Here is a 25,681-nt window from a genome sequence, read left to right on the forward strand (position 1 = left end):
TTACTGATTACTTTCATACAACATCAACCTCTACAGTTCCAGGATAAAGTTTGAACAAACCCTACTTAAGTTAATATTTTAAATAAATGACTGGAAATCTTGGGTGCACAACCTGAGGCACCTTAAAAGGGCACTGATTTGCAGAATAAACAGAGTACTTATCCTCTTAAAAAAAAAATCAGGTATCAGAGTGGGTCCCCAAACCTGAGGCACCAAAGATCGCTTGCCACATTTGAAAAGCCTGGCCTAAACAGCTTTCACTGATGACCAATATTTTTGGTCATCAGTGAAACTAGATATTTTTGTCCAGTTTCTCCTTTGTCTGGCACTGTATTTTTAAGTCTCCTGAAGTTCTCACCTTCCTCTCATCCCAGCCCTGCCCCGATTAGCTTGTTCTAAAAATGTTCTCACAGCTTTCTGTATCAAATATGTATCTATTTATTAAGGGGCTTCACCCCACACAACTACTTTCTACAATTAGCAGAGGGAATCCGCATCCTACAGCTAATTCATAATACTGAATTTATAATATCAGTTTCCATGGAATAGAGGGATTTCAAGTTTAGGTTTATGAAATCTTAAGATCAAATACCTGATCTGAAAGCGATGAACAGACAAACTGATAGTATGTATTAATGATAAGGCATTTAAAAAAAAAAGGTTAATTTCTACATAATCTCTTTTAAAAGATCTGCCCCAGTATACATCTTCCTCTAAGCTGGTTTCTCCTGTGGTCCTTGGCAGCCATCAAGTAACAAGAGAACCAAGTTCATCTCTGACAAGTCTTCCAGAGCGTGAGAAAGACTTTAATAAAAATTTGGCCCCCTCCCCACAATAACTTAATCCCAAACACACCAACAGGACTTTCTAAAACTACTGTGTTTCAGATTTCTAATCACCATACCAGACTTTCTACTATTTATTGACTCTTAACTAGCAACCTCCCCGATACCAAGAATGCATGTGACAGATAGTCACATTTAATATTTTCTGTTTTTGCTCCTTGAAGGAATTCAGGAACCTCAGAGGAAATGGAATCTACTCTCCACAGTAAAGGCAGACGGACCCACCTGAATCAAGCCTGAGGGGCTCATATTAGCTTTGCGTTTGTAGGCGACCAGCTTTCCTGCAGGAGAAAGCCCTGTATAAAAAGGCAAACCTTTGCCCCCATGCAACTTCTCTTGTTGTTTGTCCAAGGTGTCTGCCTGCAAGAACTTTAGATTCTCTGTTTTTTTGCATGATGACACTTCACTATCAGGAGTCTCCAAGACAGGTGTCTCGGGCATCTCTCCCTTGTCCTGGTAGGATGGCATTGAGATTTTCACTTTGGAGGAGTAGCTGGGAGGACTCTTCTCATCGTGGGATTTGTGTTCTGAAGCCAACTCAATAATGAAGCTACCCACTTTGATTGACTGTGGCATGTTATTGTTGATATGCTGTGATAGGATGCTCAATATCTTATTGCGATCCTCCTCCCAGTTGCAGTCAGAGATAATCTCGATAAGTTTGGTTGGCCCACCTGGAGTGGTCTGATGAACATAGGAGGTGGAGGAGGATTCCCCCTCACTACAGGAAGACCACCAGCTTTTCTCTGAGAAAGAATTGAAACAGGTTTCTGCAATACTATGGCATTTTATCACCAGGACATTCAACATAGTTTTATTCTCCCCACCTCCACCCTTGTGTTAGCAGCAGGGAAACTGAAGTCAAAACACCGCTCAGAGCACCACTCCCTCCCTGCAGTGATACAAAAAAACCCAAACCCCAAACAAACAGTACAGACACACCGTCAGTACAAAACTAACAATGACAAAGTTCTTATGGTTTATCCCTTGCAGCCATACCACCTTTTATTACAATCCCATCATGTTCCACAACAAAGCTGGGTTGCTTCAGTACAACATGGATGCAAGACCTCCAGGCAAACACCAACATGCAGCAGGAAGTGGTGATTCAACAGGTAGCACTTTTCCCTTATAGTCAAAAAAGAACTTATGTCCCATAATGGCTTTAGGGGGCAAAGTACTGCTAATGGTGCTGGCTTCAGCAGTCTTTAATCTTCTGTTGTCATTAGAGATCCAATGGCACTCTTTGCAAACTTTATGGATGTTGAGCCCCGTGTCCTGGCCGAGTTTTAATTCTGGTAATTATTTCTGGCCTATCCAATCTCAACATAATTTTCAACCGGATATATTATTTTTCACATGTCATCCTTATATGTAGATTAATGCTGTAAAAAGATGCCACATTTCACTTCAAAGGTAGCTCTATTTTCATGGTAAATGACATGGTCCCTCTAGTTCATTGCACCCTTTGGGACACTTTGGGTTGAATGATAACACATGAATACAATATACTATACCAGGTATCTATTTAATCTAATTCTTTATGAACTTGAAAAACAAAAATGCAATAAATACAGTACACCAAGAAAGCTTAGTTTATTTAACCTTTCAATCTGAACTAAGAGGTTGCTGTGAAATAGCTCCAAATATGCAGATACAGGGTACCCATAACTCTAGTTGGAGTATTGTAAGGGATCTCACCAGCCTGACAGTATAGCTTGGTATCTGGGAGTGTAATTTAAAAAACCCTACATGTGTCCCATTGTCACTGCTGCACAACAGATGTGTGTTCAAAAAAGTCTTAGGATGCTAAGCATGCCACTATAATAAACTGCCATTTTAATTTTAGAGCAGCACTCAGTCTGAAGTAGATACTTAACCTGTTTCATGTTCCATGATACATGTCATGCTGCTTGGCAAGTCAGAAGACAGCAAACACAGTATAAGATTATTTTATTAAGAGGTGAAGTGTTGAACATTACAGCTGAAGTACCCTGGCATCCCTTGTAAACGTACCATACCAGATAAAGTGGATTTCAGATGGCCTTAGAAAAGTTCTAGGCATATCACCTCCTTTGACTCACCCTGCAAAGCAGCCTTCTGTTTCATCAATATCTACAAGGGTTTTTTAAACCAGAATTGTATATGCAACAGACGGTTAAAACTCAAGACTTGAATCTTACCTTCTGACTTATCAGTATCTTTCTCCATTTCACAAGTTTCTCTTTTAGGAGACTGATGCTCAGAATCATTTCCTAAGCTTTCCTAGGATTTGGGGTGGGAGGAAGGAAAATTCAGATTTTAAAATTAGACATTTTCTTCATCATTAACAATATGTTTCTTCATTAACATAAATTTAGTTTCCAACATTTCAGTTCTAATCTCAGGATTACTCTATTAATGGATATTTAAAGCATAACATAATTTCACATCTGGCTGCAGAAAGACAGAAAAATTCTTACTGGTACTTCAGAAACAAAAATTCAAAAAAATATTTAAGTGACTTAGGAATGCAAGTGCTACCTATACAAATAAGTTGGGTCTTTGAGACCACACATACTTCAGAAAAACATTATCCTACATGTTAACATGAAATGAGGAGGCAGGGTTGTTTGCAGACACCAACCTTTACGCTACAGTTCTTCAAATTACTGATATTCTGGTTCTTCTGTTGTTTTTTCTCCTCCACCTTGTGTTCATATGCTCGGACCCGAGCACAAGTCATCATACTCTCAAAGTACAAGTAGACAGGATCCTTGTCCTCCTCTCGAATCTACAAGCCAAAAAGAAGGGAACCACTTCATTTAAGACAAACATCAGAGCTGCAAAACTGCACATTCTAAGAGTATACTCCTCAACTTCCATGTCTCACTGAAAATGCCAAAGAGAGCTTCTCCTTTTAAAAGCCAACTTGCCTTCCTAGTACCATACCACAGCTTAAGTTTTGCTTCTGAATTAGGTTTTCGTCTGAATGAAAAATGTAAATGCCATCAGTTATTCAGCTTGGCCAAGTAAGTGATGCAAAGCATTCTGCTTTAATAAAACCTGCTGAATTCTGATCACAGCTGAAAAAGCTTGTCCACCTGTGTATCTGTAGAATGTTTAACTTTTCTCCATTTCATAGATAAAAACCACAAGACAGGCTTTTTTGACCACTAAAAAGCAAATTTTTTTTCTGACAGGCTAGGGAAAAAACCCCCCAAAACCCCAAATTAAAAGTTATATCCTAGTTTCGCAAGTCATTAATTACATGAACTACATTAAGTAGCTCGCAGATGGCTTCGATATTTATGTGACCAGCATTCTTTTTATTTTACAAAATGTGATTTTATACACAAGGTTTAAAATGAAAAAACAAACACATGCAGCCCTTTCCATCTATCTTTCCACTGCTGAATTAGCCTCAATACTGAACTGAACCAGCACAGAACTACCAATTTTAGAACTGAAAAAAAAATGGTTTAAATAACCTCACCATATGAAAATTTTGTGTGCAAAAGCAACTCTTTATGGACCTAAATATCACATGATCCATTTCAAATACCAAGTATTGCTGTTTGCAGTTTGAGAAGAAATGGTTTTTGTTCCATTTATAAAAGAAAAGTTTTGCTCATTTACTTTGAAGGTAGAACATTTTCCTTTCTTACCACTGGGTTGGGTTTGGGAGTGTACACTCGTCCTGGTTTGACCGTACTGGAAGATCTGCTTCGACTGCAGGGCAAAACTTCTGGGTTAGGCAGCACCATAGGTTTTGCTGGTTCAATGACAGATGGTGTTGGGATGTAAATAGGTTCTGGATCTACCTCACCTTCAACTTTTACCCACAGTGGGCAGTTCCTAACAGGCTGCTCTGGTTCTGTATCACAAATAGCTGAACAAAGAAAGAAAACATGTTTGAAAAACAGCATGTTTTTAAATGAAGAGTCTAATTCAATTTTCCAGCTATGAGTTCACACTGGTTGTTTTTCAGAGCTCACTCTTGCCTAGCTAGAGTGACTGTGGCTTGTTCACACCAACTAGAAGAAGGACAAAAGTAAGAGTTATGTTCAACTACATCTTTATTTACCAAAGGGTAAAAGCAGGAGACTGCTATCACCATCTAAAAGGTGAAACAAAGTAAAAACACGACAGAAAAAAATAAAGTTCTACACATTGTATAATTTTCCTTGGTGCTGTGTAACACAACTTAGATGTCTAAGACTTTATTACATTACTTTGAAGTTGGAGAATCAAAAGGTGTTCCATAAACTAAGTTAAGTGGGACTTTACACAACACTGCCATCAAGTTTTAAGAGCAAGAACAAAATTAAGTTGCATCACTTTCATTCCATTTTTTAGTGTTTAAGGAACAGCCGATTTCTTGATCTATTTTACTGAGTATACCTTAGGGGCCAGATCATCAGCTAGTGTGAATACCAGCACAGAACTACTGATCTGAATGGAACTACACAAACCTAAATCAGTTGAATATATGGCTGCCAATGTTCAATTATTCAGGGGAAGGATGTAGGCATATGGAACAAAGTAAACAGGACAGCAAGTAAGTACTGATTTCAGTAGTGACAAATCAGTATGTCATGACCTCACAACCTGGGTCTTTCAACAGGTAAAGTAGGCAAGTGAATGACTTTCTTCAAGTGCTTTGAATAATGCCTTGCTCTATTACATTTCAAACAGACAAAAAAGCCAACAAAAAATTGACCATAAAAAAAAGACCAACAGATTTCTAAGATCAACATAGTCAAAAGTAGAACTTATTTCTGGTTGGTATCAAGGTAGGTGAAAGTTGCATAAGGTTACTGAAACTCACTGTAGTATTTGGACTCAATCCATTTAATACTAATACAGAATAAAAATCCCCTGCAAACACGCACAGAGTTGGTACAACTTTACGCAATCACTCTTTCCCTAGTAATACTCACTGTATTCCACTTTCTTTCTCTTCTTCCTGTCTTTCTGTTTCAGCTCATCTTCCCCATCATGCTCCCCTTCCACCTCCTCTTCTTCTTGATGCTCTTCCCCTGGTGTTCCATAGAAGACAAGGCTTCCACGCACGGCCCTCTTCAAGATTCTCTTGTGCTTGGAACCACCTTTTATCAGCAACACTTTTCTTTTCAAACATATGCAGCCAAACATGCAGTCTGGCCTGCGGCAATGGGTAGGCTGTCGCTTCTCCAGGGCAAGACTAGCACAGATGCAACCCAGACGGCAGAAATCATTGTTGCAAGGAGGGGCTCGCCTTCTGATTATTTTGTGGATAGGTTTATTTTTAAGAGAAGCCTAAAGGTTAAAAATACATTTGAAATGTTAATGAGACAAACAGATGTATGCACACCAAATCTGCTTACATAAAATTTATTTAGACCAATCATACAACCACATGATAGACTGTTTGCAGTTTATCTAGAATGACAGAACAGAGAATAGCTGCATTAAAAGTCTGTTGACAGTACCCAATACTATATGCAAGACACAAGATGCAGAATAACTCAAGTTCCTACTTAATGCTATATCAAGGAAATGACAAGATCAGGGCTTATTTTCACTTGACTGAACTAAAGCAAAACTCATCATTCATTCAACCAAAGCAGAAAAGTTGACTTCAACCACATTGAAGAGGACATATTGTAACAGTGTCATGGATACACATCCAATGCCATTATGGGTTCTGTACCTCCAAGGATGGCTAAAATATTATAACAGTCTATTACAGGTTAGAATTTCCTTCAGCAGACATAAGGGTACATTAGGAAACCCTGATTTTAAAAAAAATGGTATGTATTCCTGACACTTTCCAATGTAACTATTAAAATAATATTATTTTAATTTAAATTAATTAAAACAATTTCTAATTTTAATTATAGGTCTCATTTTAATCATACCCCACATGATTAGGCCAAGAGGAGAATCTGAAAGTCACAGTAGGGTGTACCAAGACCTGTAAGCTTTCCCTGTGAATCCTTTTTTCCTGAAGTGACAAACTTTTTCTATACAGTCTGAATGAGTGAATTTAAAATCAGTCTCAAATTACACTGCCTCCAAGGACAGAATGAGAATATTCTCTAAAAAGAGGCCAAGAAAAGTTGAACTAAAGAACGTAAATGCTATAAAAAAGCTACTGCTTACCCAGGAAGTTACTAGCACCAAAACCTTACTATTTAACTTTAAGCATCAGGGGACAGAACAAGCTAGTATAATGGAAGTAACGGAAAGAATGAGAGCAGCTTACCTGAGCAGTGAGCAGAGTCGCCAGAGATATGTCCGCTCGTTCTTCTGTGATATAGGTCCGCGGTTTTCCATCCCAAAGTGCACAGTCCTCCAAGTCCATCAGCTTCACTTGAGATTTGGACAAACCTGGTAGACGAGCAGCCTGCTGCTGCTGTGCCTGACGCAGACTAATCTGCTTTGGCAACATGTTTTCATCTAGAGCTGGCACCATAAAATTATCTCCTTGATTAGCAGCACTGCTACTTGCTGCAGACTTAGTGACTCTCTCACCTGACCCTGAAAAGCCATGTTTTTGCTTCACAACAACAGGTGAAGGCAGTATAGGTTTGTAAGATGGTTTTGAGCGGCTGTTTGAAGCAGCCTGTTTATTCTGAGTCTTTGTCCTCCTAGAAGTAGAAGACACTGATAAAGGCTTGAAAGTGTAAGATGTTGATGGAGTTATGTTGGATTGCTTCTTTAGAACACTGTCCAGAGTTCGTACATAGCTAGTGCTCTTTGTTGGAAGCTGATAAACCACAGGAGAGGTGGGAGCACTAGGAGAGAATCCCAGGCTTGTTTCCATCAGCTTCCCTTCGTTTTCCAGGTATTCATCCAGTTTGTCACTATAAAATGCGGAGCGGTTCTTCAAAGAGCCCTCTGAGCTACTACCTGTATTAATACAGAATTCAAATACATATGACATAATTCCAAAGAAAGTAAATCACCAATTTTCCTAATAAATAAAGTAGATTAGGCTGCTAACAGATATCAAATTAAAGGCACAATCAGATCTGACATGCAATCCCAACAAATCGAATCTCTTACCATGCCACATATGCACAGCAGGAAACATGACCGTGGGATCAAGGATGAGATCTCAACCAGGTCACACTGAAAGTGGAGATAGACCCCAGAATCATGATCCCAGGACTATCCCTGCACTGGCAAGTAGTGAGCTTGGCTCCCATGTGTTTCTCCAGCTTGGAGCACAGTGTGATTGGGGCTCCCAACCAAGGAAACACATAGGAACCCTCCTGAAGTTAGGAGCACTGGTCATACATTTAAATTTAAGGCATGATGGGAACCAGCCACAAAATTATTATACACATTTTGTGTAATAACTTGGTGGCTTAATCCCAGTTTTATCACACCATTAACTGAATGACTGTGTTAACCAGTCAACCACATTTTAAGCATAAAATCTGCCTGGGGCCTCAGGGTCATATTCCTTTATTCCTGTTCTAAAATTTATATACAACCTTAGGGTATGAAATGGATAATCATAGTCTAACATGCGTAAGAAATAAGGCCTAATGAGTCCTACAATGCAGCTAGCAATCAGTGGACTCTCTGATATGAATGCGTGTGGTTTTTGGAAGCTTCAGACCCTGGCATATAAAATGTTACATCGCACCCTGAGAAGATAGCTAAGACAAGCTATCTGGAGTACCACACACTGATATGCAGTCTCGTCAAGCTACATGTTTACACTCAAGATGATGGGTGGTAGTTCCAATCCATTACAAATTGATACAAATTCAGTGGTTTCTAGCAGGTTTCCAAATATGATTATTTGTCAGCCAAACTGTCAGGGTTCCCAGTTTATGAAGTCTCTCTACTAAGGTTGCAAAAGAACAATCCAGAAAAGAATTGCAAATTGTTCCCTCAAAGTATAACCTGAGGTATTGTTCAGGTAAGGGCTTCCTCTCTTTCAAGCTATTTATTCAGAACTTAAAACTGATCAACAACAAGCCTATCATACTATTGGTTTTAGCCTGCCTCAATCATTCACATAAAAAATTATATACTTTTTTATCCTATCACCAAGTGATTTACTCTACATTGGAAAGCTAATTCTCCAGACCACGGCAGTACGATCCAAATGTGTTACGGATGTACCAGTGATATCGTTACAAAATAGTGAATTCTCTGAACACAACAGTTTCTTTTCCAAAAATTTCCACTAAAAATTAAGATAAATCAGTTAAAATACAAATTATTTGATTAGGACACAAAGAGAGTCATGATTACTACAGATCTACACACTAATCTATCCCTTACCTTCATTTCTAGAAGCACCATGAAACTTCCCTCGCCAACCCTTGATCTTGGTGAAATCATTTGTCTTCCCTGTCCTGGAAACAAAGGGAAACGCACCATCTGGAAAAGAAAGCCAGCCACAACTTACAGAAGTCAAAGAAGTCATAGAGAAGTAGGCCTGGAAGGGACTTCAGAAGTCATTTAGTCCAACCTCCTGCGTGAGGCAGGATCATCCCTATCCCAGTCATGTCATACAACCATAATTTAAACTACATAAGACTATCCTCAACCCTAACACAACATAGACCTAACATCCTAACCAGCTGCAGATAAAAGCAGGGGAACCATAGCAACTGATGTCCAGCATTTATAAAATGCTGTCAATATCCACCAGGCTTGAAAAGGAGGGAACTTTTCTTGAAAAGTTACTTACTTGCAATGACACATCTTCAAATAAAAAAAGCTGGATTCTGCATATTCATACTTGTGGGATGTGTACCTGGGGTTGAAGCTTTGGAACCTTAAATTAGCAGTTTTAATTTATGTCCCTCTTACGATTAAAAACGAGAACCTTGCCCCAACTAACAACTGACATCCAACCTGATTTTAAAATTTTTACCATAGATATACAGTTCCCCTCCATCATTTCAACTCTCAGTAATACAATTTAAAAATCATACATTACCCACCTGGAGAACTTGGATTGGCTCCTGGGTAGTTCCACAAAGAGTAATTTGAATAGGAGAGTGGCAGCTGCACACCCAAGTATTTTAGGTCAATGCTCAGTGTTGGGTCCACAGAGTTCAACTTCAGTCCCACTGCACGAAACAAATAGCAGTGAAAAAAATATCTATACAGCCACCTAAACCAGGTGTTAGTTCAAGTTAAGAAATTTAAGAGATTCACTGCCTTTAAGTAATAAAAAAGTTGCAGATTTGAATAGCCCACATTCATTCTAGGTTTTACTGGATTTAGAAATAGAAGAGACAGGACCAGGAACAGACGCGTAGTTTGTGCTGCGGTGGCGGCTGTGGTGCAACAGCACCTGCCAGATCACTGGCTCTGGCTTGACAGCAGCCATTATTTTTGTATACCACTCTCCCCCTTTTTTCCCCTGCATCCAGGGAGGCATTCAGGGTTGGTACCCTGCTCAACCTCCTTAGTTACACCACTGCTCAGTGGTTTCAGGTTTCCCAGACTTCAACTCATTTACAGTCTGGATGCTGCATATCCAAAAGCATGGCTACACTATTAAAAAGTAAACTGTTTAGGATTAAACGAAAAGAGAAACAGATGGAAGCAACTTCTATTAGCTGTGCCCAACAGAACTTAAAAGTTCCCAAGGCATTTAAAAAGACAAAAGAATTAGCATCTCTTTTTCTGGCCAACATTCCTCATCTTAAAAACTGACAGGTGCCAATAACCAAGGGTGCATGTAAGATATTGGTAATTTTCCTGCTGGACAGTATAGTGTTCCAAGATCCACTGCTATGCACCACCGCACACTTGTGTAAACAGTGACAGTGGGAGGTATATATATGCATACATTCTAATGCACTTTTTATGAGAAGTACTGTAAAAACGTAAGACAATTTGTTATTATGGCTAATACATTTACAGTCACTGCACTATCAGTGTCTTACTGCTGGCTTGCTCATTCCATGGTAAAGCATTACAGATACCTCCAATATGAGAAACACACGTTAATTTTATTTTTGTAGTAGTTAAACAGCAAAAGAAATTTAAAGGAGTTAATTATACAGAGGAACAAAGCAAGTTGCTGGCAAAGAGGAATTTCTAGTCTCTGCTGCCTTTCCACTTCCCCATGTGCTCTTCCTCCAAGAATCTTCCCTTACCAGATATAATGTTGGGCAATAAAATAAAAAGTATTCCATATACTTTCACTGAACTGTAAACAAATGAAAGCAACTTGGGAGCGTGGAGGGGAAAAATTACCATAATATGTACAGGCAGAATGTAGGGCAGGTTAGCACCTTAGAAACTAACTAGCTCAGAGGCATGAGCTTCTGTAGGAAGCAGCCTTTGTCAGATGCTTCTGCCCGACTTCAAGCTAAAATAGCTAAATACCTCTCATGACTTATGAGGTGTACCCTGGAATAGTTCTAGATTTAGATAATTAAAGTGACCTGACATTTGTGCATGACACTTTATATTGGAATATATGCATATTAAATTGTACTGTGGATTTTTTCTTGTGAGAAGTTCCAAATTAAACAAGCAAAGAACTATCATCTCAGTCCAGAAGAGCATGCAATTTCATGTCAAAATTAAAAAATATATAATATCTCTCTCTATATATAAAACTACAGAGAACAACATGTATAAAATAAATCCCACTTCACAAGAGAACAGAGCTCCCTCTGGATGAGCAAACAAAGGAAACATCTTTCTTAGAAAGTCTGTACTGTATGGTGCACTATTCATGTGCTTCCAAGTTTAAGCCTGAAAATCTGTATGTATTTTAGAAATTAAAGGTGTTACAAAGACTAAAGTTATGCCCATATGAAGTGGCCTCTGAGAAACAGCGGTCAGTGTTGACCCACTGTAGATGAGCATGTACTTCATGCACACAGAATGGAACACTTGAACAGAAGTTTTTCAGGGCCACACATGTGCCTCTACTTCTCATGTTTCTAGGCAAACCTAGAATAGCTGTGACCATCTCTCAATTCCCTCACAATCAGAAACCTACGACAGCTACAGACTCCAAAAAAGGTGGAATAAAGTGCAATTACAAAGACCTATGTTGATAGCTGAAAAAAAAAAAATCAAGCAAACTTTCCTCAAGCAGAAGGCAGGGTAGTATTGCACCTTACTAACTGAAACCTATCTTCAAGTTTTTTTCAAATGTGCACCTCACCACAGATGACTGGCAAGAAATGTTCAGTATGAGGGAATTCCAGCTGCATTAGTTCAACATTAACTGAAGAAGCACTTTCCTGGATTCAGCAGCGGACCTAGCAATACTAAACACTGAATAAAGGTCAATGGGGTTAATTCACTTTGCTGTGCCGCAGTTTCCAACATGGACACTTTCCAGGTAACGAATATTAGGCTTGCTCTGGTGCTCTGTGGTTTAATACTGAATAATTCAGGTACACCAACCAGCTAGCTAATGTGGGGAGATATCCTAAAAATGGAAAACACAATGTATGGACATACAAACTAATTTACTGCAGGGTAAAAAGGGGAGAAGGGCTTTACCACACAGCAGCTGCTCTACCAGTAACTACCTATGTGTATGTACTTACCCTATGGGAAGTGGAAACAACTATGCTATCTTGGCACTCAACCAAAAAGGAGTACTCTCTCACGGGCTACATCTCCAGTTACCAAAGGATGAAAACATATACTGACAGTTGCTTTGGAACAGCTGATGCATAACAAAGGCCCACCCCACGTTCATCCTTTGGTAAGCTGCTTGTATGTCTACATCCTCAATATTCTCTATAAAGATGCATCTTAACCTAACGGCATAGCTAGAAACAGATGAAGAGTTTTCATAATTTCCTATCAATGTAATAAAGCTTACTTCTGAATAACTGATTCATGCAACTCCCCTTCTCCTGGTGTGGGACAGTTTCAGGATAATGACTAGTAGATTTTAGGTTAGATGAAGTTTTGAGATTAACATCTGAGGATGCAATTTTGGTGATGGCTTAAAGCTGCTTTATTCTTAAGGACCATTACATAGCAAGATTCAAACCAAATGCTTGAGAACTCCCTTACTCCTTGGAGCAGAGTACTAGCCACTGGAAAGACTTATTTCCAGAGTTAGGTGAGGCAGGGAACATTCCAAAAAATGGTCAAAGGGAGAAAAATCCAAGACTGTAAAAAGGACCATGCTTAAGTCTTAGGTATGCAAAAACCCTTTGATGATAATGTCAGCAGAGGGGAGAGGTGGGAAAAGGAGAGAGAGAAGAACTGATTGCGACTGTATGAGTAGACGGGAAACTAACATTAGTTTAAGATAGACCTTCACAGAACTGAACAAAAGATCAATCTGTTTCAAGTACAACAGGAAGTTGAGATATTTCAATAATAAGCTCTTCACCAAGGCTAGGTAAGTACTGAACCACTTTCCATTTAAATAAATAAATCTTCCTACTCTTTAACAGTATTTTTTGGCTTTTGGGAAGAGCTGGCCCTTTGGGGCTTTACAGAGACTTCCTTCCTACCATTGTCAATCCCAGGGATTCCCCCATATAAGATATATCAACTCTACAATGGACTCCACAGGCATTCCTACAGTGATAGCATATTGACAGTCTTGCTGCCCTAATAAGTTATTGTAGACTCATGGGAGGAGGAGAAGTGGCTGCAGCAATTGGCAGTTGCAGGACTGGCCGTGGGGGGATCCCCCCCCAGTTGACAGGATCGGTTGGTGGGACTGGTTGCAGGAGGGGCACGTGCCCCCCCTAAGGTGGCACCAGTCGCTCATGGGTATGAGCTAAGCAGATAACCCAGACTCAAGCTTATCCTTGCCTGGACAATCCTCCCCACCCCTACTTCCCAGCCACTTTCTAAAGGGGTAAGCCCTGTGAACTCAGTGTTTGAAATTAAGTGGCACTCAATTCACGAAGTTATGGAAGGGCGCTTCTGATCCAAAAAGGCTGACAACCACTGGCCTATATAGTGTGACATGGAAATACTGCCCAGAAGATCTGCAGTGGGTATTTTGAAGAACAGGGAGGAAGCCCTGGCATACTAGCTTGAACACTCCTAAAGCAGCATTATGGAACACCATGCTTTCTTGGAGCCAGAACCCTTAAGTCTGACAGTGGTAGGTTCCCTAACCTATTTTTAATGAATTAAAATAAATAAATAAATAAATAAAATCAGAAGTCTCCTCCCAATGTTTTTTTGGTTCCTTCCATCATTTTGGTTCTGCAATAACATGAAATGAAACAACCACTTTCACATTCATTTATTTTGTTCAATAAAAGACCAAATCTTACTCATACTGGCACGGTCGGAGATGAAATCTGGCAAGTGGTGTTACTTCACAGGTATGAATACTAACTAGGACTTAGTAGTCTCCAAGTACTAGTCTGCAGCATCACAGCTGAACTCATTTCTATCCCAAGAAATGGCAACTGCATCAGCAGAAACTAGCCTCCAGGATGCAGTCCTAAAGATGAAGAAGTGAGCATATACCAGGGTTTACCCCCATACTAAAAATACCAGCAAATGTTTCAAAGATCTAGAAAACATTATTTTGGCAGGGACAGCCCTAACTAACAAGCTCCAAGAAGAAAGGGATGGAAACGGAAAGAGACAATCAAAAGAATAGCTATGACACACACCAGTAGGAAAGCCTGGTTAACCATTCACAGGCTGAGTAATGACCCAAAGAAATTACAGCAACACCAGAACAGCACAGCCAACCAGGTGGTTCACCATCTTCTGCTCAATGGTAAAGCTTTGAACAAACAGCCTAAAATACAGATCAGACAAATAAATTGATCTGGAAGAAAATCATTTTAGCCATACACAACGAATGAACTTGATGCTGGAATAAGTTACTTGAAGAATAGCAAAGCTGGACTCGACAACATGCATGCAGAGCAGATCAAACACTTTGGTTCTGCAACCAAGTTATGGGTATTACACCTTTTTAACAATTGCTCATCGACCTTAAGAATACCTAAATTATGGTAACCAACCTGTATAATAACTCTATTAAAGCCAGGGAAGGATGCCTCTGGCCTACAGAACTTTAGCCCAGTGTCATTTCTGTGCCATCTTTACAAATGCCTTATTCTCAATCATCTTTCACCTCATATCAAACACCTAATACCAGAAAAAGCTGGATTTAGATCAGGTAAATCCTGCACTAGCCAAATAATAAACATCACCTAGAATATAAAAGATGGATTTGAGAAAGGGATGATAACAGGTGCTGTGTCTGTAAACCTATCAGCAGCATACAATGCAGTCAGCCACTGAAACCTGCTTCCTAAAGTCTACAATATGATATACAACTACCACATAGTGCAGCTCATACTACTTCTTTTGGAGAATAGATGTTTTTATGTAGAACTGTGCAAGAAACAGAGCCACTGGAGATAACGAAATGGCCTCTCATCAGGTAGTGTGCTAGCACCAATTCTTTTTAACATATATACCAATGATCAACCCATACAGAGTAATACAAGGAGCTTCATACATGCTGATGATCTATGGACCACATAGCAAGAGAAGGATTTTGCCACTGTCAAGAACAGACCGATGCGTGCACTGAGCAACCTCTCAGATCACTACAGTAAGAACCAACTTCATGCCAATCCAACCAAGATGCAGGTTATAGTTTTTTGCATACTCCAAAGAATCAAAGTGGAAATTAATCATCACCTGGGATAGAATTCTACTGATTAATCACCTGAACCCTGTGAGCTTGGGGTTACATTGGACTGAACACTTACCTTCAAAGCATATGTACAGAAGACAAAAGGGAAAGTCAGCACTCACAACAACAACAAACTTCAAAAGCTGGTCACCACAAAGTGGGGAGTGAAACCTGTTCTGTTATGAACCACTGGTATTGCCTTGTACTACTCCACTGCAGTTTGCATGTCCAGTATGGGAACGATCAGTTTATGCCAAGAAACTAGACCCAGTTCAAAGCGATGCTGTTGTGAAATAACAGGATGTCTAAAGCCAACACCAAAGGATAGCCTGTACTTATTGGCTGGCATTGCACTACCTGATATCAGAAGAAAGGTAGCAAAGCAACAAGAAAGACCATGGCAGATGGCAGACCCCAGACATCCATTCTATGAACACACAGAAGTAACTAAACAGCATAAAATGCAAAAGAGTTATGACCAGAGTTGTGCCATTGGATACAATGGCTGACAGGGAGTTACTGAGATTATGGAAAGAAAGATTATATGCAATCAGGTGCTCTGAAACAGACCCGGACCCCAGGAGGACCTTCCAAGATGGGTGGATCTAGATTGGCCAACATGGTGATGCTGAATTGCCTGCACAGAAACTGGAAGATCAAAAACAAACATGATCAAATGGGGCTACTCCAGTAACATGAATATATGTGAGTTCAGTGAAGTGCAGACTCTGGAGTACATGCTCATTTGCCAACTTCTTGGTGAGATCTGTACAAAGGAGGACATTTCTGATGACTGAAAAAAACCATCTAGGTTTATGACAAGGACACTAGAGAAGAACAAACAGCCTGAAATCAGAGCTGCTAACAGACTGCGACTGAAATGCAATACGGTCCTCTTGTGATGTTCACTGGGAAACTGAGCAGAAAAAGAGGGAGAAAGGGCTTATTTCTAAGCATGCTATTATCGCCTGCTGGGGTCTGCCCTTGATCAACCAAGCATCTATATTAAGATCTATATTTTCATCTCCTCTTGAGATGTGCTACTAAACCTAATGTGAAAACACCTGGGGCACGGAAAGTCTAAACAGCAATACCTTGTACTGCTAAGAATTGGGATAAGACGACTTGATAAGATCTTAGGAATTTCTTGTGGGCCAGACGCATGACTTTAGAGTACACATCCTAGAAGTCAAGAGTCTCATCTAGTCTTGAGCCTTAAGAGATGAGATGGAAGCAGGCATTATGATCCTGAACCACACAGCACATGCACCTATTCTCTCTCTTCATCTTATCCTAGACCCAAAGACCTGCTCTCACTTGTACAGAGTGAAAGAAAAAATAAGAACAGAAGCCTTTTCCCATTAGAGAAAGATACTTGCGTACAAATATCACTTCCATTTGTAACATGCTTTACTGAAAGGGGTCCTCAAAAGAATGGAGAAGAGGAAACAATGTAGGAGTTAAGGAGAAAATATTATAAGTTGGGAGAGCTTTGAACAGTGATGTCTACAGCACATGTGTTAGCCGCAATGAACACTAAGCCTGTGTGAAGCAGCTAGTATTCACTTAGGATTTGGCCACTTTGGGGGACAGTGATTCAATTCAGTGCTTTAAATCACTGTCCTGAACCGATTCAGCCAAATCCGATTCAGAGATTCACCCTCCACCGAATCAGCTAAATCTCTGAACTGAACCAGCCCCACCTCCTGCCTGCTCTCCCAGCCCCGTCAATGGCTGCCCCACCCGCCCCCAAGTCCGGTCACTTAAAAAAAATTTTTAAAAAGCCCTGTACTCAGAAGCTCCTGCCAGACGGGGGGTGGGGGGGAATCCTGCTACTCCTCACTGCTCCGCGCTGCCAAGAGCCCCCAGATGCCCCGGCAGCTGCTGCAGCAGCCAGTGAGTGTGGTGCCTTAAAAAAAGCGCCGGGGTGCTGGGGCTGGGCAGTGCAGCAGGTAGGGGATAGGGTCCCATGGTCCTCTCCCCACTCCTGCAGCCCTCCTCCTGCACCCCACTAACAAGCACGGAGTCCGGGTCCCACTCCCTGAGGCTGTGAGCAGGGACTGCCTGAATAGCTAAACCTTCTCTGAAGCTTTTCCAAAATGATTCATAGGCTTCGAATTGATTCAGACCTTTTTACTGGTCTCCTGATTCGATTCGGGTTTGGAGATTCAGCCACCAAACCAAGTCAGCAACCAAAGATTTGCACAGCCCTAATGGACACCGAATGCCTTACAGAAAGAAAAAGGGTAGCTGTGCAAGGTAAAGACAAGTCCACTGACCCCAGTTTGGCTCTCAATGCCCCGTCAAATTAGTTGCCTCAAGGAGATCGGCTAGCCAAGGAGGCTGGAGACAGCTATGCTCTAGAGTCCACTGTATTCAGCCGGTAGTCTGGCTGCTGACGCCAAAATTAGAACAGTATGCTCTCCTTGCCAATACTTCTTTGGTCTTCCAGTTGCCAATACTTGCCCCATCTTTGGCTGAAGTCTTCCAGGACCTCTATAATGGCTCTTATCATGTGTCATATGAAAGAGGTCTGAAGCTACAAGCAAAACCATAGCCATTATAACCAGGCAGTATCAAGAGGTGCATGCAGAGTATCTCAATCATATGGTCCTCCTTGATTACTTCCTTAAATTCACCTTTGTTTTCCTGCACTGTATTAAATTATCTTCCCAACCTTGTTAACTGTATTTGGCAAGTAGTGCCTGGTAGTCTGTCACCCAAAGAGGCTAATGAAAATGTCTTCCGTCCAAAAAAGTTCAAATTTTAGACTTCATCCTTAGGCATGCCTTTGGGAGACTTTGCAAGGCAATAAAGACTGCAGCATCCTAGATTTGAATGGGTGCATAAGTAGTCAAAGCCTTCCAGAAGCACAATCTTTCTTCTATGCTTATTCACAAGTTGGAGCAAAAGGTGCTGACGTTTGATGCAGACCAGTAGCTGGTTCCAGGATCACCTTGTTAATAAGAAGGACCGTTCTTGGTAGTTAGTTTACTGGATAAATGTAATCGCAATATTTAGGCTCCCTACAATACAGGACAGTCCTGGAAAGCTTTGAAGTCACTCACCAGTGTAGAATCCGATACCATCTGGCAATTAAGATGCAGTAATTCCTTCACTATCTCTGGCTCAGAGGGATCTATATCTGGTCCTGGGGTAGGCAAGCCTGGTTAATGATACCACTAAAGAATAGGCTCTTCTTCTGGAACATGGAAGGAATTGCTCCTGGATGTAAAAGATAATGGTCCTCAGTAAGGCTAATGCAACTAAGATGGCATGCCCTGCCATACAGATACTGGCCTGGTTGGAAACCACTGATCCTGTCTTACTCACAATCCATATGGGGCAGATGTCTAAATGGGAGCTACGTGGGACCTGCCTTATGGTAGACGAAAAGGGTCCTTACTCAGCACTGATGAGAACATCTCCTCTGAACAGCACCTTTGGAACCCGACATGCTGGTTCTGGTCTTCCGTGAATGGAGTGTCCCTGGAGGGATGGACATTTTTCCATGGCATTTCAGGGCACCGCAGATCTCCACCATATATATCAATACCAAGGTCAGGACTAGATCTTTTGTTTCCTGTGTCTTTCCAATTCCAATTGAGGACTTCAAAAACTCAAGTCCAGATGCTGAAAAATGTACTGAGGTCTCAACTCCAACAAAAATAAATTTAGGCACTTTAATACATTTGAGAATCTGGACCAATGTTTTGGGAAGACTCCTTCATATTGGAAGGTATGTTTCAGCTCTCTCAAGCTCCATGATTTGGCACTGCCTTCATGTATGAGCACCTATAGTGATCCTAGCACCTGGCCAGTCAGGCCATGGACAAACGTAACATTTCAAATGCTCCAAGTGTCTCTAAAGTGCTCCAAGAAGGGAGGGCACAGACATATGTGCCTAATGAAGTACTTAAAAAAACCCAGGAACAATGTTCCTGTGGAAAAGCTGACATTTGGGAGAGGTTTAAAGAAGGCGGTGGGAGGGGGAGAAGACTACTGCCTCATTCAGGGTTAAAGTTTGAGCAGCTTTAACTTTATTTGTATAATTCCCTGCTCCTGCACACACAACTGTTAGAATATAATGGCTACTGTTCTAACAGTACTGTTGCACTCCCTCCCCTTCTGAAATTGATTCAAGTATATGGTTGTTCATGCCCTTTGAAGCACTTCACTGTGAAGCATTCATGTTAAGGCTTGGGCCTTCCACTTGGACAAGACAGGGAACTGGTAGATCCTCCAGGATTCCACAGTACTACGTTTTTCAGTCCGTCTCAGGATCATTGATCCTAAGATTGGCAATGTTGAGGAGTTTGCTAATGCTGAGATGATTGTCATAAATCCCCTCCAAATATACACATAGCTCTGTGAGACGAGAGGGCTCTCCATCGTCTTTTTGCTGTCCAATCCTGAAGTCCATTATATACTCAAAGAAACACTACCAGAAACTGGCATTTTTGGGTTTGTTATTTTACAGACTCAGAAATGATGGTCAGAAGTAACCCTCCAAACTTTAGCATATGCAGCTTAAATCAAGCATCCTTGGATTTTCAGATCCTGGGAAAAAACAACCTAGATACAGAGCAGAGCATTAACCTAGAATGTGACTACCTGCTAAGCAAAAGATAAACTAGTTATGTCCTCCCTTAGCATTGAGACCAAGCAAGCCTTAAAACATGGGGAATAGGTATCCCAAGTATACCTGTATCTGATGTACCATCATCCTGGTACCAAGGGCCTGCTAACATTATATATAGTAAGTTTAACTTTCTTTCCCTTCACCAATACAGTAACAATAGGCGCTACATAAAACACAAACAGTACAATATTTTTTGTTTATTTTTAGCTACCACATGGATCATACTTTACACATAGCACCTGCTTTGATACTTGTATCAAGTCCCAAAAATCACAAGTTTGGAAAGGGTCCCAGAAAGTAATACTGCAAAATTTTTAACCAATTTACAAGCCAGCTATCACACTATTTTACTGCTTTATTACCTAGATACACAATGCAGGCTGGATTTGGAAACTGGTGTCATGACAAAGGTGAAAATGCATGTTTATATAAAGTGGTCAATGTTCTTTTTCTTCTTTTTATTTTTGGAATGAGGTTGTATCACAAGTCAGGGCAGCAGGCAGGCTCAACTGCCTTCAGCTATCAAGTGTGCCTGGCTGCCAGTGGCTTAAATACTCCCAGCAGGCCCCAGTCACATGCATGGACATGGCTGCCTGCTCTTTCAATTCCCAGAAAGCTACTCAGGACAGATACATATTTAGCTCTGAGATTCGGACTCCTGGTTCTTACCTTTGATCCTCATGTCCTAGGTCCTGTCTGTTTCTACAGTCCTATGTCCTACTTGCTTATTCCTGATTTCCTGTTCCCTGAGCCCTGGTTCTTGGCTTCTTCCTAGCTTTATCCATGTCCTGATTCCTGCCTTGCTGGCTCCTTCCTCCAGACCCCTGTGATTCCAGATGGCCTTGCTGGCTCCTTGACCTCTGAATTCCAAACTCCTGTTCAGACATCCAGCTCCTAGCCCCTGGCTTAGTGTTGCCTGGTGACCACCCATCTCCCAGTCCCAAACAGCTCCTGCCTCCTGTTCTGAACCCCACAGTCAGCTTTTGGATTTATTCAAGTGATGACCTACCTCCTGATCCACTGACTATTTTAGAACAGTGCTTCCCTGACCTTGTCTGTCCCTGTTCCTCTAGGCTGTGACCTCCTAGGGTTCAAAACCAACTGTTTACCTCCCAGTCATACTCCTGACAGGCTGTTTGAAAAACTTGCTAAAGTCTAGGGGGAAGTAGTAAGTCAGATACTCGTTAGATGCCATCTCACTGCTAGAGATGGTAAAAAGAAATCAAGGAAGGGTTGCACCCAGTTTTGCCCTCATACAAGGGACCAAGGCAGTAGGATCCACACTTTTGGCCTCTTCAGTGCACCGAGATCAGGTTTCCACTGGGTTAAGGCAATAGGAGGAAAAAAAGTCCCTGCCCTGAGGGGTGTAACATACAAACACATACAAAACAAACCTTCCTGAAGACTAGGATGGATCACTTGCTTGTGCCTCAAGGACTTTAGATCTTCCATGAGTTCTTTTTCAAGATGGCATATTCGTGCTTCACAAGCTGCTCAGGGATTACATTATGACAAACAAGATGTTATTGCATGTACATGAAATAGCACTTACCATCTCATGTACATACTACATTGTTTATTTAAATTAGTAATGGCCAAGCACCCCAAAAGTACAAAGCATAAGACACTGTCTCTACTAATCAGCCACTGCTGTCACCCAGTACCATCAAATTGTATCACCAGTGATATGCAACAATAATGAATTTGACAGCAGCTCCTGTAGGCCAAACCTGCGAAGCCAGCACTAACCCTGACTCCTGCCCCTTCTCCAAGTGCTGCCCCAACTCCCATTACCAGCACCCACTTTAACTCTGCACCCAAGGCTCACATACTACACACCCTGGCTGCTAGTACCACGTGTGGTCATCAATTTATAGAATCCTCTCTCTATGTCCTTATACATTCCCCTTAGTATAAAATAAACAACCTTCTCCATTTTCAGGTGCAAGAGAGGTACCTGGATCACTTGAAGCTAGCATGGGGGTCCGTACGTTCTGTGACTCTTCTCCTCCAGCTCTATCAACAGTGTGAATATCAAGTGCTTCCTACATGCAAAGAGAACTTCAAATAAATTTAAAGTGCCTTAAGTTAAAAACACTAATCGAGAAACAGACTGGAACTTTATGACACTGAAGGCTGAGTACTAGAGACATTTTGCAACGCCAGCACCGCAATTTTAAAAACAAAAAACCCCCTGACCTTGGTTTCAGGGATGCCAAAAAGATACATTTTCAGCTTGTGACCATTTATAAGCTATAGGAGCAATTACCCCATCCTTTTCACATTAATTTTTTGAAGGAGACAGAAGGAAGAGTAGTTTACCTTTGATGCAAAGGACACAAAGAGGACTCCATCCACATCCTCAAGATCTGGCTTAACATCTGGAAGGATATTTCCTGGTCCAAAAGAAGCATTCTTGCTTGTCACTGCGGTCTTTCCCAGGTTTTTAGGGGGTCGTCCAGCCTTGGAGATCTTCAGTTTCCGCGGCCTTCCTCTTCTACTTGGGCCTGATGACACAGAGTTTTGATTAGTACCAGTGCTCTTCTGGGACATGGAATTCTTTAATACTCTTGTTTTTTTTCTTCCAGTGACATGTTTAGCTGGAAAAGAGCTACCTGCAGAGCCCCTGGGATTGAGATTAGAGGATTTAGATATGGTCCATTGTCTCTCTTTGACTGAATAGCATTTCTGTAGCACTTTGTTTCCAGGAGACATTTTTCTCACAGCTACTTTCTCAGTTTCCATGGCCATGCCTAAGCAAGAACCCTTGTGATTTTCAAAATAGGCAGGCAAGGAATCTAGTATTGCACTCAAAGAGGATTTATCTTTCTTACATGAGAGCATGGTCTCTGGCAGCTCAGAGATTTTCACTGTACTCTTAGTGACTGAACAGGGCTCCAAATAAACTACTGGCATCTTCCCACTATCCAATTTTAACATTTTGGCTTTAGCAACACCTGAAGGGCTGGTTAGTATCCGTTTCCTGGACCTGACGTCTGCTTCTTTTCCATCGAGCTCGCTGTGTTTCCTTAGTTGTTTCTCTAGTATGGGATCATCATCACTGTTGGAATACTCATCGGTTTCCTCATCTGTATCTTCCTGTTTCACAGTTACTCCTTCTATGCATGCACTTGACCCATAATCATAGTCATCCACTGGCTCCTCTTTAACAACTACATTGAAATGTCCATTTGGGTCCAACGGAGATGCCACTCGGGAACTGCTTTCATAACTGCTCGCAATGGGACTGGAAAAAAGGAGTAAACAAGGAATTTGAAATACACAAACATAAGACACAAATTCAGAAGTTATCCTCTTCCAGTTGTATTTTCCTTCCCTAAAAGGAATCATTCAGTACTACAAGGTTATTGATGTTGGGTCCTACTTTAAACAGGACAATTATTTTTCTTTTTTATGATATCACCACCTCCCATAATCTTCAATATCTTTTGTACTTCAGAACAGTACTGAAGTTGGTTGAGTTTGCTAGTGACCTCCAAGTAAAAGCTGGTGGTTAGGAAAAGATTTCATTTACATGTTTACACTTTTTGAACAATAGCAAGCATTCAAGGAATATTATTAGTATGTCACCTTGTTTAAGGTTTTTCATCACCAAGGCGGCAATAACTGTTCCCTTTCCTCCTATTGTTAAAATCACATCTAAACATTTCTACATGGGAAGTTAAGAAACAATTAAAACTCTGAAGTCAATGCACTGTAACTTACATGCATTTAACGTCAGCATTAGGGCTGTGCAAAGCTTCAGTAGCCAAGTCGATTTGGAGGAGATTCAGTCCAATTCGGCAGCCGAATTGCTGAATCCTAATCAAACTGGGAAACCAATTAAATGGTCCAAATCGATTTGGAAAAGATTTGGCACCACTTTGGAAATCTAGACTAAACAGGCAGCAGTCCTCACCACGCTGGACAGAGCTACCCCAGCTGTTAAGTCTGTTGTGTGAGTGGAGGGAGGAGGGAAGGGGCATGGGGGGCAGATCAACGGCCCCTCAGCAAGGGAGGGATTAGGGTTGGGGCTGGGACAAACTACCCAACTATGGCAGGGGGGCATGGGACTCTGGAAGGGGGACGGGGGCGGTGCAAGATGCGGGCACGCCAGCACTAGGAGAGGGGGCTATGCTGTGCTGCCACTTGCCCAGCTGGAGGAGCGGGTGCGATGCAGGCACAGCTTGCTCCAGGCAGAAGGGGGCAAGCGACAGCAGAGCATAGCCCTGATCCCAGCACTGCTGCACCCATGTCCCCCTGCCATGGCCGGGCAAACAGCAGCAGGGCATAGTGCAGGATGCAGGCGCAGCAGCGCTGGGAATGGGGGCTATCCTTGCTGCCACTTGCCCCCTTCCACTCCAAGCGCCTGCACTGCACCCCCGTTCCCCTTGCCCCAGCTGGGCAAGCTGCAGCAGGGAATAGCCCCTGCTCCCAGCACTGCCACACCTGCATCCCACGCTCCCCCACCAAGGCTTGTCCCAGCTGCAGCCTCCATCCCTCCTTCACTGTGGGGCGATGATCTGCCCCCCACCCCACACCTCTTCCCTCCCCTTTCCACCCACTACAACAGACTTAGCAGTTGGGAGGCAGCTGCATCCAGTGTGGTGAGAACTGCTGCCTGTTTAGTTTATGGCCAAATCTCTGAAGTGGCACTGATCCTTTGGATCCGATTCAGCCAAGTCAAATCGGGATAGCGATTCGAATCTCTGAATCAAATCACTGTCCCTCCAAACCAACCAAATCTGAAAGAAATACTTGCCACTTTGCACAGGCCTAATCAGTGTGAACAACTTTATGCAGAAGTGACCTTCCTTCATTGTATTCATCGTGCCATTTTATTTCTGAATATAAGCCTCCACTTAGGGCACTAACTTATGCCTATGTGCATTAACTTCAGTTTTAGTTAGTTAATCTTAACTTTGAGTGTGTCCTTGCAGACAACCCCTAAATGTAACTGGTGTTTTAACATTACCCATAAGAAATCTCACCCTAACTGCAAGTATGAAAGCCATTGGGCTACTCTCAGTTCTACACTCAGTTCACCAATGCAAGTTCAAAGCAATTCAAATGATGCTGAGCTAGAGATTAAGTCAACTGACTACATGGATTTAACCAAGTGCCAGCCAGAGAGAGAAGTATCTGGTCCACAGTTAGACATTACAAACCTAACTGTAGGTGCAATCCCACCCTTATCCAATGGGTTGTCCTGGAACAGACAGATATTTCTAGGGGTGTACCAACAGAGATGTTTCGGGCTGATAGGGATAACTAATTTTTAGGGAAGCATATCGGTCAATACCGATCCGATTTCTGATACAGCATGGAGAGCTGTGTGCAGTTGGTAAGTCTGTTGTGGTGGAAGGGGAAGGAAAGGGTATGGAGGCAGATCAATGCCCCCTGCAGTGAGGGAGGGAGGCAGGGGCAGACACTGCCCAGCAGGGTGGGGCAGGTCTGGGATGGAGCTGTGGCTCATCTTGGTGGGGAAGGGCTCCTGCCACTGCACGTACCCCAGGAGGGTGCTTACACAGTCAGATGGATTGCAGATTGGCTCAAGGGTCATAGTCAGAGGGTGGT

General features: G+C 41.7%; 1 protein-coding gene across 10 annotated transcripts in view; it reads right to left on the bottom strand.

Moving 5' to 3' along the window:
* The window catches only part of MGA (MAX dimerization protein MGA), an 83,618-nt gene that overhangs the window by 29,444 nt on the left and 28,493 nt on the right, over positions 1-25,681 (bottom strand). For 7 of the 10 annotated variants that reach the window (XM_090033371.1, XM_090033369.1, XM_090033368.1 and 4 more), the window contains 11 exons: positions 22,427-23,351; positions 22,062-22,149; positions 21,499-21,594; positions 9,782-9,910; positions 9,114-9,212; positions 7,075-7,721; positions 5,768-6,125; positions 4,493-4,716; positions 3,472-3,618; positions 3,029-3,110; positions 1,071-1,591 (listed from right to left, as the gene is read on the bottom strand). In XM_090033371.1, coding sequence (XP_089889497.1) covers positions 1,071-1,591; positions 3,029-3,110; positions 3,472-3,618; positions 4,493-4,716; positions 5,768-6,125; positions 7,075-7,721; positions 9,114-9,212; positions 9,782-9,910; positions 21,499-21,594; positions 22,062-22,149; positions 22,427-23,351 — 3,316 coding nt within the window. The remainder of the gene's footprint in view (positions 1-1,070; positions 1,592-3,028; positions 3,111-3,471; positions 3,619-4,492; positions 4,717-5,767; positions 6,126-7,074; positions 7,722-9,113; positions 9,213-9,781; positions 9,911-21,498; positions 21,595-22,061; positions 22,150-22,426; positions 23,352-25,681) is intronic. The other 3 variants (XM_090033376.1, XM_090033375.1, XM_090033374.1) reach the window with 2 other exon arrangements.

The sequence above is a fragment of the Crocodylus siamensis genome, chromosome 2, assembly GCF_052110815.1.
Source record: "Crocodylus siamensis isolate JL-2025a chromosome 2, ASM5211081v1, whole genome shotgun sequence".
Taxonomy (NCBI): Eukaryota; Metazoa; Chordata; order Crocodylia; family Crocodylidae; genus Crocodylus; species Crocodylus siamensis.